The sequence below is a fragment of the Sturnira hondurensis genome, unplaced genomic scaffold, assembly GCF_014824575.4.
Source record: "Sturnira hondurensis isolate 20B ecotype Veracruz unplaced genomic scaffold, ASM1482457v3 Scaffold0020237, whole genome shotgun sequence".
Classification (NCBI taxonomy): domain Eukaryota; kingdom Metazoa; phylum Chordata; class Mammalia; order Chiroptera; family Phyllostomidae; genus Sturnira; species Sturnira hondurensis.
The window spans coordinates 6,906,848-6,918,005 of record NW_028092868.1 but is presented as its reverse complement, the minus strand read 5'-3'; the positions used below and the strand labels follow the sequence as shown (position 1 = coordinate 6,918,005).

At 45.4% G+C, this 11,158-nt stretch overlaps 1 protein-coding gene across 1 annotated transcript; it reads left to right on the top strand.

Moving 5' to 3' along the window:
* The first annotated feature begins 1,121 nt into the window (after positions 1–1,121).
* On the top strand, positions 1,122–8,414 carry FAM124B (family with sequence similarity 124 member B). Its single transcript, XM_037029212.1, has 2 exons — positions 1,122–2,033; positions 7,563–8,414. Exons 1-2 carry the CDS (start codon positions 1,302–1,304, stop codon positions 8,184–8,186), a joined length of 1,356 nt encoding a protein of 451 aa, XP_036885107.1. The 5' UTR covers positions 1,122–1,301; the 3' UTR covers positions 8,187–8,414.
* Positions 8,415–11,158: the final 2,744 nt, after the last annotated feature.

Below are 11,158 nucleotides of genomic sequence, written 5' to 3'. Positions count from 1 at the left end.
TGCTTCTTTAGGAATTGCAGTTAGAAACGGGCCCGTCCACACCTTTTTAGAGCGCAGCTATCAGAATAGGAACTGATTTTCAAACGGAAATTCAGAACACATTAGGGCGGCTGTCATGTTTAAAGCTGGGACATTCTTACGGAAGATGATTCATTTTAAAGGTCCAACAGCACACCGAGTATCTGGGCCATGCCTGTCCTCAACCAGAGCCAGGTTTGGTGTCCTTTCCTTGTCCCGAGGGGGAAAATCCAGCCGGCACTCCCAGGTCCCGGAGAGGCACCTACCTCCTCTCTGGCTGGAGGACCTCTCAGTTCCTAGGTTCAAGGGTTCCCTCCGCCAGTTTTTAGCTGTGAGACCTCAGGCAAGTCATTTAACTTTTCTGTGCCTCAATTTCTTCATCGGTAATTTGGGGACAATAGTTTCTTCTTTATAGGTTTGCTGGAGGGTTAAATCAATTTATGTAGTTTTAGGACCCTTAAAACTGGTGATTAGTAGATCCTCGGTAGGTATAAACAATTATTTTTATTGACATTAGAAAGCTCGCATTCTTTCTAAAGAATCCGCAGGAATACAGAGAGGCCCAAGTTTGGGGACAGTTTGTTAGCACACACACACTCAGGCTTTGCAGTAGAGCAAATAACTTTCAGTGAACAATCAAAATCGTTTAGATAAAAACATCTTGCCTTCAATGTCCTATTGTCCAAAAACAAAATGAAAAGACAAAAGGGAAAAATTCCTGGCAAGGGGACAAGTTTTGCAAATTGTTTTAAAGCTGTCATTGTGTTCAGGTGGCCCGGCGAAGCCACTGTAAACACGAGAGACAGATGTAAGGAGGAAATCAGAACCCATTGTGGGGCCACAGAATGGATGTCTTTTCAACTAAGCAGATCGCTATCGGCCTCACAGAGTGGACTCGGGTTCCTTTCTGGCCGGTCATTTCCTTTACTCAGTGTCTGTAAGAACCACCCAGTCGGGTGTTTCACAGGATTACAGGTTTTTAGGTCAAATAGAAACCCTAGGGAGTGCCCGAAAAAAGCCAAACACAGGCAGTTAAGTGACGCAGGAGCTGGATGACATCACCCCCACGGCTGCTGTGAGTCGCAGAGGCTGCGGTGCCCCAGTTTGTGTGGATTCTCTCTCTGCGGGACCTCCGGCAACCAGGGCCACAGGTGAGAGCTTTGCTCCAAAGTAGCTGCCGGTTTTCCCAGCGGGCTGCAGGCTCTGCTGAGGACCAGCCACTCCTTCATTCATTCCGGGAGCGGGGACAGCCTCCACGCTTTGCCGTCCTCAAGCAATCCAGGATGGAGGAGACCCAAGAGCCCCTGGCCATGACTGTCCACCTCCTCGCCAACTCTGGGCACGGCTCGCTTCTGCAGCAAACTCTGGACCAGCTCCTGGACTGCATTTGCCCAGAGGTCCGTCTCTTTATGGTGTCAGAGAGGGTCAGTCCAGTGAAACACTATGACAAGTGCCACCCCAAGAGGTCCCGGTTCCCGGGGATGTCTGTGTTGCTCTTCTTGCATGAAAGCCACGGTGAGGAGCGGCTGTTCCGTGTCCTTGACTCCCTACAGAGGTGGCCGTGGCACTGCTACCCCGCCCCAAACATTCAGGGAAGCCTGGCTCCCTCCCTTCTTGCCCATCAGGAGTTCTACAGTCTGGACAATCAGATGCCTGTCTGGGGTGTGAGGCAGGTGCACTGTGGCACCGAGATCCTCAGAGTGACGCTCTACTGCACTTTTGACAACTACGAAGATGCCATCAGCCTCTACGAGATGATCCTGCAGAGAGAAGCCACCCTGCAGAAGAGCCACTTCTGCTTCTTTGTGCTCCATGCCACCGAGCGCTTCGCCCTGCAGCTCTCCCTGAAGCAGCTGCCCCTGGGCGTGTCGGTGGACCCAAAGGAATCCTCAGTGCTGCAGTTCAAGGTTCAAGAGATCGGCCAGCTAGTGCCCCTCCTGCCCCATCCGTGTGTCCCCATCAGCCGCACCAGGTGGCGGACACAGGACTACGATGGCAACAAGATTCTGCTTCAGGTACCGCTGTGTCACCTCTGTGGTCTCGTAGGCACACAGGGAATGGTGTGATTGTACATTCCAGGGGGGCCTGAGAGAGGATGTAATGTGGGGGTTCTCAGGCTTGTTTGCACATCATAACCCCGGGGGAGCTCTCAGAAATAGCCAGATCAGTCAGAGAGGGATCCCTGGGGCCGGGCAAGACTGGGCGTTGTTTTAAAAAGCCCCTTGGGTGATCCTAGTATGTATTGTAGCACGTGGCGGCACTGAGAACCACTAATCTAGTAAAATCCCTCCATCTAACAGGTAAGGAAGTTCAGACTCTGTAGGCAAACAGCTGCTTCTGGAAAAAAAGTGGTGATTGACTGCTTATTTTCAGGAAATAAGTTTGTCTCTAGAGAATAGGTATATATTCCAGAAGCTAGTTTGGCATAAACAGGCAGGCATTTCTTTTCATTTTATCAACAGACATGCAGCTAAATTCATCTTTATGTTCTTTTTAGCCATTTAAAATAAAAGAACATAGTCTTTCATGAAGTAAGTGATTCATTTTCTTCTTCCTCGGTGGCATTTCTTGAAATCTCCTTTGTCATTTCCGAGTCTCTCAGCTGTACTCACTGGGGCTCTGCTCCTTCCTGTTTGTCTCACTCATTTTCCATCCCTGGCCCTGAAGTGCCCACACTGCTGAACACGCGCATGCACACGCACACACTCCCCCATTCCCACACTCTCACCCTCAATAGTTTGGTTTATGCTGCCTTGAAAGAACATTTATGGGCATTTTTCAGAAAGCTCTGCTATAGAATAGCAGGTTAATATTGGTGGTTTGGGTTAATTAAAATAAGTATCCCTCAAAAGACCAGTTTATTGCAAGAATCTGGTTTCAACGCTTAAGTGAGCAAGCCTGCCACTGTTTGGGGTTGCTTACTATCTATTGAATATATCATTAATTTCCATGGAATTTTTTTCTCAACGTGGGAGAAATCCTGTCTTTGCTATCTTTTGGAATCACATTCAATAAGAGACAATATTTTGTCCCTTTATAATGTCAGTCTTCCCCTTAAAAGCTTAATCGTTTTTCAGTGATGTCTATTTTCTTGTTTCTACAGCCAGTTGAGTGACATGATCTTCCTGTTCATCAAGATAGCTGCTAATGTTCCCTGGAACTCAAAAACATCCTAGCTCTCAATTTGTAACATTTTACAAGATTTCCTGGAGAGATGGGCTCTAAACGATCAGAATTTCTACAAAAGCATTTCAATTTATTTTTTGGCAGAAGGGGCTTTATTCTTCCTCAAGGGACTTGTCTCAATCACTCAGCATTATGCTTCTTCTAAAAATTCTCCATTCTAACTGCACACATCTGCATTTCTATGTTAATAGTCTTGTACTCACTTCTGCCATATGGTCCAAGGATTTTAGATGGTATTTTAAGGGTTTATTTATTTATTTTTAGAGAGAGAGGAAAGGAAGGAGAAAGAGAGGGAGAGAAACATCGATGTGTAAAAGAAACATTGATTTTGAGAAAAACATCAGTCAGTTGCCTCTTGAAAGTGCCCAGCTGGAGACCTGGCCCACAACCCAGGCATGTGCCCTGACTGGGTTTTGAACTGATGACCTTTTGCTTTGTAGGTCAGTGCTCAATCCACTCAGTCACACCAGCCAGGTCTAGACTTTTCTTAAAAAAAAAAAAAGCAGTTAAAATTTCCTCTTCTGAAAAAGATTGCAGAAATGGCCAGCCGTGTGAAGATCACTTTTAATTTTCTTGATAAGACTTTTTATACCTAATGTCAGTGTCAATAATTAGAAGCCTAATTTATAGATTCTACATTTCTATGTGCAAAAAATTATATGTTTAGGGATTAAGCTTTTATTATTGATCCAACAGATATTTACTGATTGTTTGCCATGTGTCAGGCACTGTGCCAAGTACTGGAAGTACAGTGATGAAGGTACACACAACCCCTCTCCTCCGGATGTCCACGTCTGGAGGAAGAGCCAGAGAAGTAAGCAGACGAGTGCAAAACAGTGTGGCATATGATATGAAAGTACAGGATGCTAGGAGAGGTAGTAATAATGTTAATTATGATGATAATAACCAACTTGCATTTAGCACTACCGTGTCCCAGGCACTATTATCATTTAATGTTCTCAGAAGCCCTTGTGACACTGATACTTAATTACCCCTTTTTATAGATGAGGGAGCTAAGACACAGGAAGATTCGATAACTTGTCTAAAAGTCCCACAAGCAATAAATGGTAGAGACAATATTTAGGAGCATCTAACTCAGATCCAGTGGTACTGAGAAGGTTTCAGGAGACAATGATGGGTGAGCTTGGCGTTGACAATGAGTGGGAGTCTTTAGGAGGAAAGGTTAGAGGAGACATAGCCCAGACAGAGGAGAAAATGTTTACAAACACTGGCATCAGGGAAGGACAAACAATGTCCAGCGAATTGAAAGAAGTTCAATTCTGATAAATGGAGCTCGAAAGGGAGGCAGGGGTGAATTCAGGCTGGAGCGAGAAGAGGCAGACTGTGACAGGTGTGGTAGGCCATCCTCCTGAGGATGAGGTTTTATCTCAAGAAGAACAGGAAGCCGCTGAAGCAGGAAGGAGACACAAGCAGCACTGTTTCCACATCCTCTAGTGGCAGAGTGGACACTGGATTAGAAGGAGGGGAGAGCGTCCGCAGGGAACCCCTGCAGAGGGGTGCTGCGGGAATTCAGCCGAGAGACCGTGACAGCCTGCCCCAGGGCTGGCACTGCAGTGGGCATGGAGAGAGAGGAAGACCCGAGAGACCCCTGGAAGGCAGAGTCCACAGGAATGGGTGACATCGGGGCAGATGCTGCTCTTGCTTGGGTCACATGGGGCTAGTGATGCCATCTTCTAAGACAAGAAAAAGAGTAAGTGCAATAGATTTAGTGTGAGGAGGGAGGTGAGAATGATTTTGGAAATGTTGAGTTTGAGGAGCTGCAGCCTTGAGGACACTTGGATACACAAGTATGAAGCTTAAGAGACAGACCTGAGCTGTAGTTACACTTGGGGCTTTGTCATTGCGATAATAGTGAAGGCGTGGGTGTGAGTGAGATTGCCCTGGGAGAGGGGGCAGAGTGAGAAGGGAGGAGGGCCCAGGTTAGCACTGAAGAGCTCAGAGGGCAGAGGCTCCTTCCATGGACAGTGAGAGGGAGTGGACAGGCAGGAAGGAAGGAACCCAGAGGGTTGGGCTGGCAAGAAACTGAGGGGAAGAAAACATCAAATATAAAGGAGGAAGGTCAGCCTGGTAAAATCCTCCCAGAGCTCCAGTTAAAGTGAGCGACAAGGAGGCTGACTGCGGGGGATCTTGGCAAGAGCCCTTTCCGTGGTCGGAGGGAAAGTCAGTGTCGTGGGCAGGAGAGATAAGGGAAGGCGAGAAGGAAAAACGAACGTGGACAAAATTTTATCAACTGGTTTGACTGTGAAGGAGAGGAGACAGAGAGCTGGTGGGGGGAAGAGGGTTGAAGGACTGCATTTTTCATGAGGGACCTAACCAGATTTCATTACTGTTGGCAAGGAGGAGGGGAATCTATCTATCCATCGGAGAGAAACAGATGGATTGCACAAACGAGATAATAAAGTGGGAGAAAGTGGGCAATTGATAGAGTGGGGTCCTCAGGAAGGCAAAAGGCAATGGGTTGACTGCAAAGATTCACTTTCAGTGTGGAGAGGAGGGGAAAGGTGCAATGGTGGGGAACTGATAGAGCTGCTGATTAATAACGGCTTTTGTTTTCTCTGTAATCTAGATGGCCAGACCACCTGATGAAAGGTGGGGGCAGGTCATGCCACTGCTTAAGGACAGTTCAGAAGGTTGAAACTACTGTCCTGGGGAATGGAGAGAGGTGACTAAGGAAGCAGCGGGGGTGGCAGGTAGCCTGGGTGGCGTTGGAAGCCACGCCTTCATGGTGGTTCCAATCTGAACAGCTCTGAGGGTTTCTTCAGCAGCCTGGGTATCCATTCAGAACATTGTGGGCAGGAGGATAGACCCAGGGTTGGGAGGTTTGGAAGGAAGTTATAACAGAAAAGGAGCAGAGTAGGGAGTTGGAGGCATTGGAGGTACAAGTGATGGTCTTCAAACTCAAATTGACAATGGAAGGCAGCGAAGATAGAGAACAAGAAGGTGGTGATGATGCTCGAGAGCAGATGTAATGGGCGAGTGAAGTGCTGGAGCTGAAGAGTGGGCAGTGGCCCGAGAGTGCTAGGCCTAAGCTGAGTCTTTCAGAGATGGAGCATTTTAAGGTGACAAGGCCCATGGAAGGGCCATGGGCCTGGGTGAGTGGAGTTGAGAGGGAGGAGGCACTAAGCCCTCGCAGCAGGGCCCACGGATTCCAGCTCCAGCTCAGACGGGCTCATCCGTCTGGCCTGAGATGCTTGGCCGTCGACCTGTCTGGCTCAGACAGGCTCATCTCTCCCTGAGATGCCATGGTGTTGGTTGTGGCTTCAGGACCGATTTCATGTTGGTCTGAGATTGAATTTGAGGGTAAGGGAAACTTACTCAGGCTTCTCCTTCCGTTCATGGTTGTTAGACATGAAATAAAATCCCCAAGAAGCAAACTTATGGATTTTCCCACTTTTACTTCTGGAAAACAAAACAAACAAAAGAGAGAGAGAGAGAGAACTGAGTAGTGTTTCTTTAAATATCACAGACACATTTATTGTTTTGCTGTTGAAAATTAAGTCTTGGAAGTGAACATGTTTTAATGTTTTATACCATACTTTTAAATCAATCAATTGGAAAATGAACCATAAAAATAAACTGCCAACACCCAATGCTGTCGAAGATGAGAAGTAATTGAAATACTCATTCATTGCTGGTAGGAATGCAAAATTCTGCAGTCACTTCAGAAGGTAGTTTGTTGCTTTTGTGCAAAGTAAACCTACTCTTACCATAAGATCCAGCAGTTGCGCTTGTTAGTATTTACCCAAATGAGTTTAAAAAAACTTACGGATTTCCGCCATGAGGTTGGGCATGGAGGAAATCTTGAAGGAGAGCATCCATCCTTTGTCATTTGCTGGCCAAAGTCCAGTGCCAACCCTGAACGATGTCTGAGTACAGAAATAACCATGCCACTGAGGGGGTGGGGTGGGGCAAGGATGGGAGTAAAAGACAGAAAACTGTACTTGAACAACAATTAAATAAATAAATTTAAACAAATCAATGGCAAATAAATGCAAAATAATAATAATAATAATAATAATAATAATAATAAAGATATAACCATGCCAGTTTCCATTTCCACAAGAAGAGGCTTCATTGGCTCAGAGGTGAAATATAATGTCAGCTGATGCTCCAGGCAACGAAGATGGCAGCTCAGGCCTTCGAGGGACCGCACCTGTTGCTTTTGTTCAATTCAACTGAGTTACTGAATATTGACAGTGGGTACAGCTTGGCAGAGGGTGACTAGAACATAGTCTGTTCTCAGCACTTAGTGAATAGAAAGCACTGGTTACTGTGCTTTCGTCTTTTTTTCGTCTCACAAACTGGTTACGTTTGTTCGTCTTTTGTTTGTCCGACAGATCCAATCAAATCCAGGACTCGGTGCAAGGAACGGCACCTCCGGAGCTGACACGCTTCTCCAGGTCTGCAGGGGGCCGCCTGTCTCCACAAGGAGGGCCCTAGAGCTGAGGAGGCGAAGGAGCGGGGGCAGGAGGTCCAAGGTGGCTTCTCTGGAGTTCCCTGAGCCCAGAGGGAGTCCGGCGTCACATGGCTCTAGTGACACGTTGTGGAGAAGCCCTGGCTGCTCAGCCCTGGTCGGCAGCCATGCCACAGATGCCCGGCTGCCTCTGCATTCTGCCCACCTAGGACCCAGGGCCAGAATGAAGGTCTTCAGTCTGAAAAACAGCTTTGAGAATCTGGAGGCAGAGACCAATGTTGACACAGGGCGTACTGTGGTCAGCTCTGAACCCAGACAGTCTCTTCTGAGCAGATTCCCAAGGGATCCGCACGCCAGCCAGCAGCCGCTAACCTCCTCCCTAGGGGCAGCTCCCTCCAAAAACAACAGACTCTTGAAGGAGAGCATCCATCCTTTGTCACTTGCTGGCCAAAGGGAACTTGGTGCAAGGCAGATAATCTCAAAATGTCCCCTTCATCTGCCAGTCCAGGGTGAAGAAAAAGAAGGAGAAGAAGAATTCTTTATATAGAGTGAAACCAATGTGGTTTTCTAAGACACCAGATCATGTACAGGGTTCTAGAAATGGAGCACAGTTTCTGGTTTATCTGAGGAGGACTGAACGCTAGCCATGAAGATGTCTGTAGGCTTTCATTTCCAATGTTCAGCATCTAACAGCGCTGCGAGAGGTTGTATATTTGCCACCATGCACCACGGCCATGGTCCTAAGGGAGCACAGCCAACGCACACACGCACGGGGCGGGGCTGGGGGGGGGCGGGAAAGCCTAGGCCACACGTCCTGGGAGACGCACTGACCCAGCTGGGAGTGTGGAGATCAGCCCCAATCAGGATAATTGCACTGTATGCAAATGAGTCAAATGTGTTATGCGATGTTGATTAGTGTTTGTAATTTGGTTTTCATTTTTACTGCGGTTGCATAGCTCATCCCCTGGATAGCATGGACTATTTATTCTTTCGTGTGTTTTCATTTTTATGTGACCTCCTTTTGTAACTGGGCCCTGGGCAGCACATACCCTCTAGTGATTTTGCCTTTAAAGTTGTTTGCATCTGGAAGGAGCTAACACGCAGTGTTTTGAAACTGAGGAATAATTATTTTTTTTTCCTGTTTAATGAACAGAAACACCGGAAGCCCCCAAATCAGGTTAAAAATGAAAGCGAGGCTGCAGGGTTTTCCTGTCCTTCCATTTCTCATTCATTTCTGCACCACACCAGTGGGACTAGTGGCCCACGTGACCAACCAGAGGAGAACACAATGTGATTTTATGGCAGGAAGGTTGCATCGTTTGGGTTACAGAGCGGGACTGGGGTTCATCTGGACGTGTCTGACTTCCTAAATTCCTGTGCAATATTCATGCATGCATTCATTCAACAAATATTTATCGGGCACCTAAGTTTAAATAACACATTGATATACGGTATACGTACTTTCTGCGGCCATCAAATCAAACATTTCATGGTGTCACCAGTGTGATAGATCTATTGTATCAAGTCAAGAATATGGTGAAGTGCAGAGTTATTCCTCCAGGGGACTCCCACGGTTCATTCCCACACCTGCTGCAGGAGGATGTGGTGAGCGTTCACAGCCTGCAGATGCAGACCGAGCACGTTACGCATTGCAGTTATCATCGCAACGGACAGATTTTCAATTGCTCATACACTGCTTTTTTTTATGGTTGAATCTATACCCACATTTTTAAGAAGTTTGAGGCTTATGTGTTTTAGTTATTTGATAAGGCTATTCTTTTATTTTATATATCTATTTATTTTTCAATGACAGTTTGCATTCAGTATTATTTTGTGTTAGTTTCAGGTGCACAGCGTCGTGGTTAGACAATCATGTGCTTTACAAAGTGTCCCCCTCTCAATTTCCAGTATCCATCTAACACCAGACACAGTGATTACATTATTATTGACTATATTTCCTGTGCTGTATTTTATGTTGCCATGACTATTTTGTAGCTACCAATTTGTACTTCTTAATCCCTCCACCTTTTTCACCCAGGTCCCCAAACCCCCTCCCCACCAGCAACCACCGGTTTGGTTTCTGTGTCTGCGAGTCTGTTTCTGTTGTGTTTTTCTTATATTGTCCTTTAGATTCCACATGTTAGTGAAATCATATGACATTTGTCTTTCTCTGACTGACTTATTTCACACAATATAATACCCTCGAGGTCCGTCCATGCTGTCATAAATGATAAGATTTTTTTCTTTTTGATGGCTAAGTAATATCCCATTGTGTATATGTACCACAGCTTGATAAGGTTATTCTACTCTATGACCTTCCTTTCCAAGGCAGATGACACATAAGATGACAAATGACGACTGAGCTAGATCTTTTGGAGACCTGGTTACTTACTACATCCAGCTGGGGGTCAGGCCTGTGGACGACTCTTATGGCGGCAAGACTGGACTGAATTCGGGGTGCTCTGCCGGCTTAGGGTGCAAATGGATGACAGTTGCTGATGAACAAAGACACAACTTCCAAATTGACTTTTGTTGGTCTTTACAACATCATTATTCTTGTTCTTATCCTCTTTCTCTCCATCAGATTAAAGGTCAATCTTAGAAAGTGGAATGAAGAACTTAACTTAGGTATGTTTTTTCTGTAATAGCATTTTAAAAACGACAATCTTATTTCAGTTAAACCGTTGCACTGCTTTGAAACGCACAGCAGGGGTATGTGCCGACCGTTCTTTCCCACCTTGAAGAAATTGCCTACATTTCTTCAACACCATCCAGGGGTAAGAATACAAGTGCACGGAAATCATACAGAACATTTAAAAATTTCAAATGCTACCTTTCAACATTGGCTTGTAAAATAACACACTCTTACAATATCACCTATGCTGTCTTACTCAGCATGGGAACCCAATTTACACTGTGATAGGGTGGAAATACCAGTGGGCAAGGTGGAACAGGCCCAGGTTTTGGCTTCAAGCTTTACAATTCACTGTTGATGTGACCTTGAACTATCAGCTTTTGTGATCCTCTGTTGCCTTGTCTACTGTAATGAAAATTTGTTAGAAGAATCAAGATTATGCATATGAAAGCATTTGAATATTGTCGAGCATTATAAATACGCAAGATAGTATTATTAGTTCATGGCCCTTCAGACTCACATTTTTTAAAATGTCATGGCAACAAAAGATTTTTTGAAACAAGTTTTAGTAAAATCAATGATATAATACAAAACCCAGCGACATAATGGTTACAAGTAAAAGAAATATTACTAAGATTATTACTATGTGTGCCATTTATTTTCATCTATCAAAGAGGAAAATTATAGATAGAATTCAAGGAGATTCTGAAACTCATAAGAGATTATATAAAAAGGGTTAACTACACACTAGTCCAATTTGTCAAGTCAGTCAGTTAGACTAACAGTTAGTTTTAACAGTTAGACTGTTAAGTATGATGATAGTGTATTCCCTAAACTATAAAATGTCTCTCATTTTATATTTGGATACATCCAATGTAGCCAAA

Bases quoted from the DNA above. Each gene is read 5' to 3' on its own strand.
- FAM124B (XM_037029212.1), top strand. From the start codon at position 1,302: ATGGAGGAGACCCAAGAGCCCCTGGCCATGACTGTCCACCTCCTCGCC. The intron at 2,034-7,562 runs GTACCGCTGTGT...TTTGTCCGACAG, and splicing joins GCAACAAGATTCTGCTTCAG to ATCCAATCAAATCCAGGACT.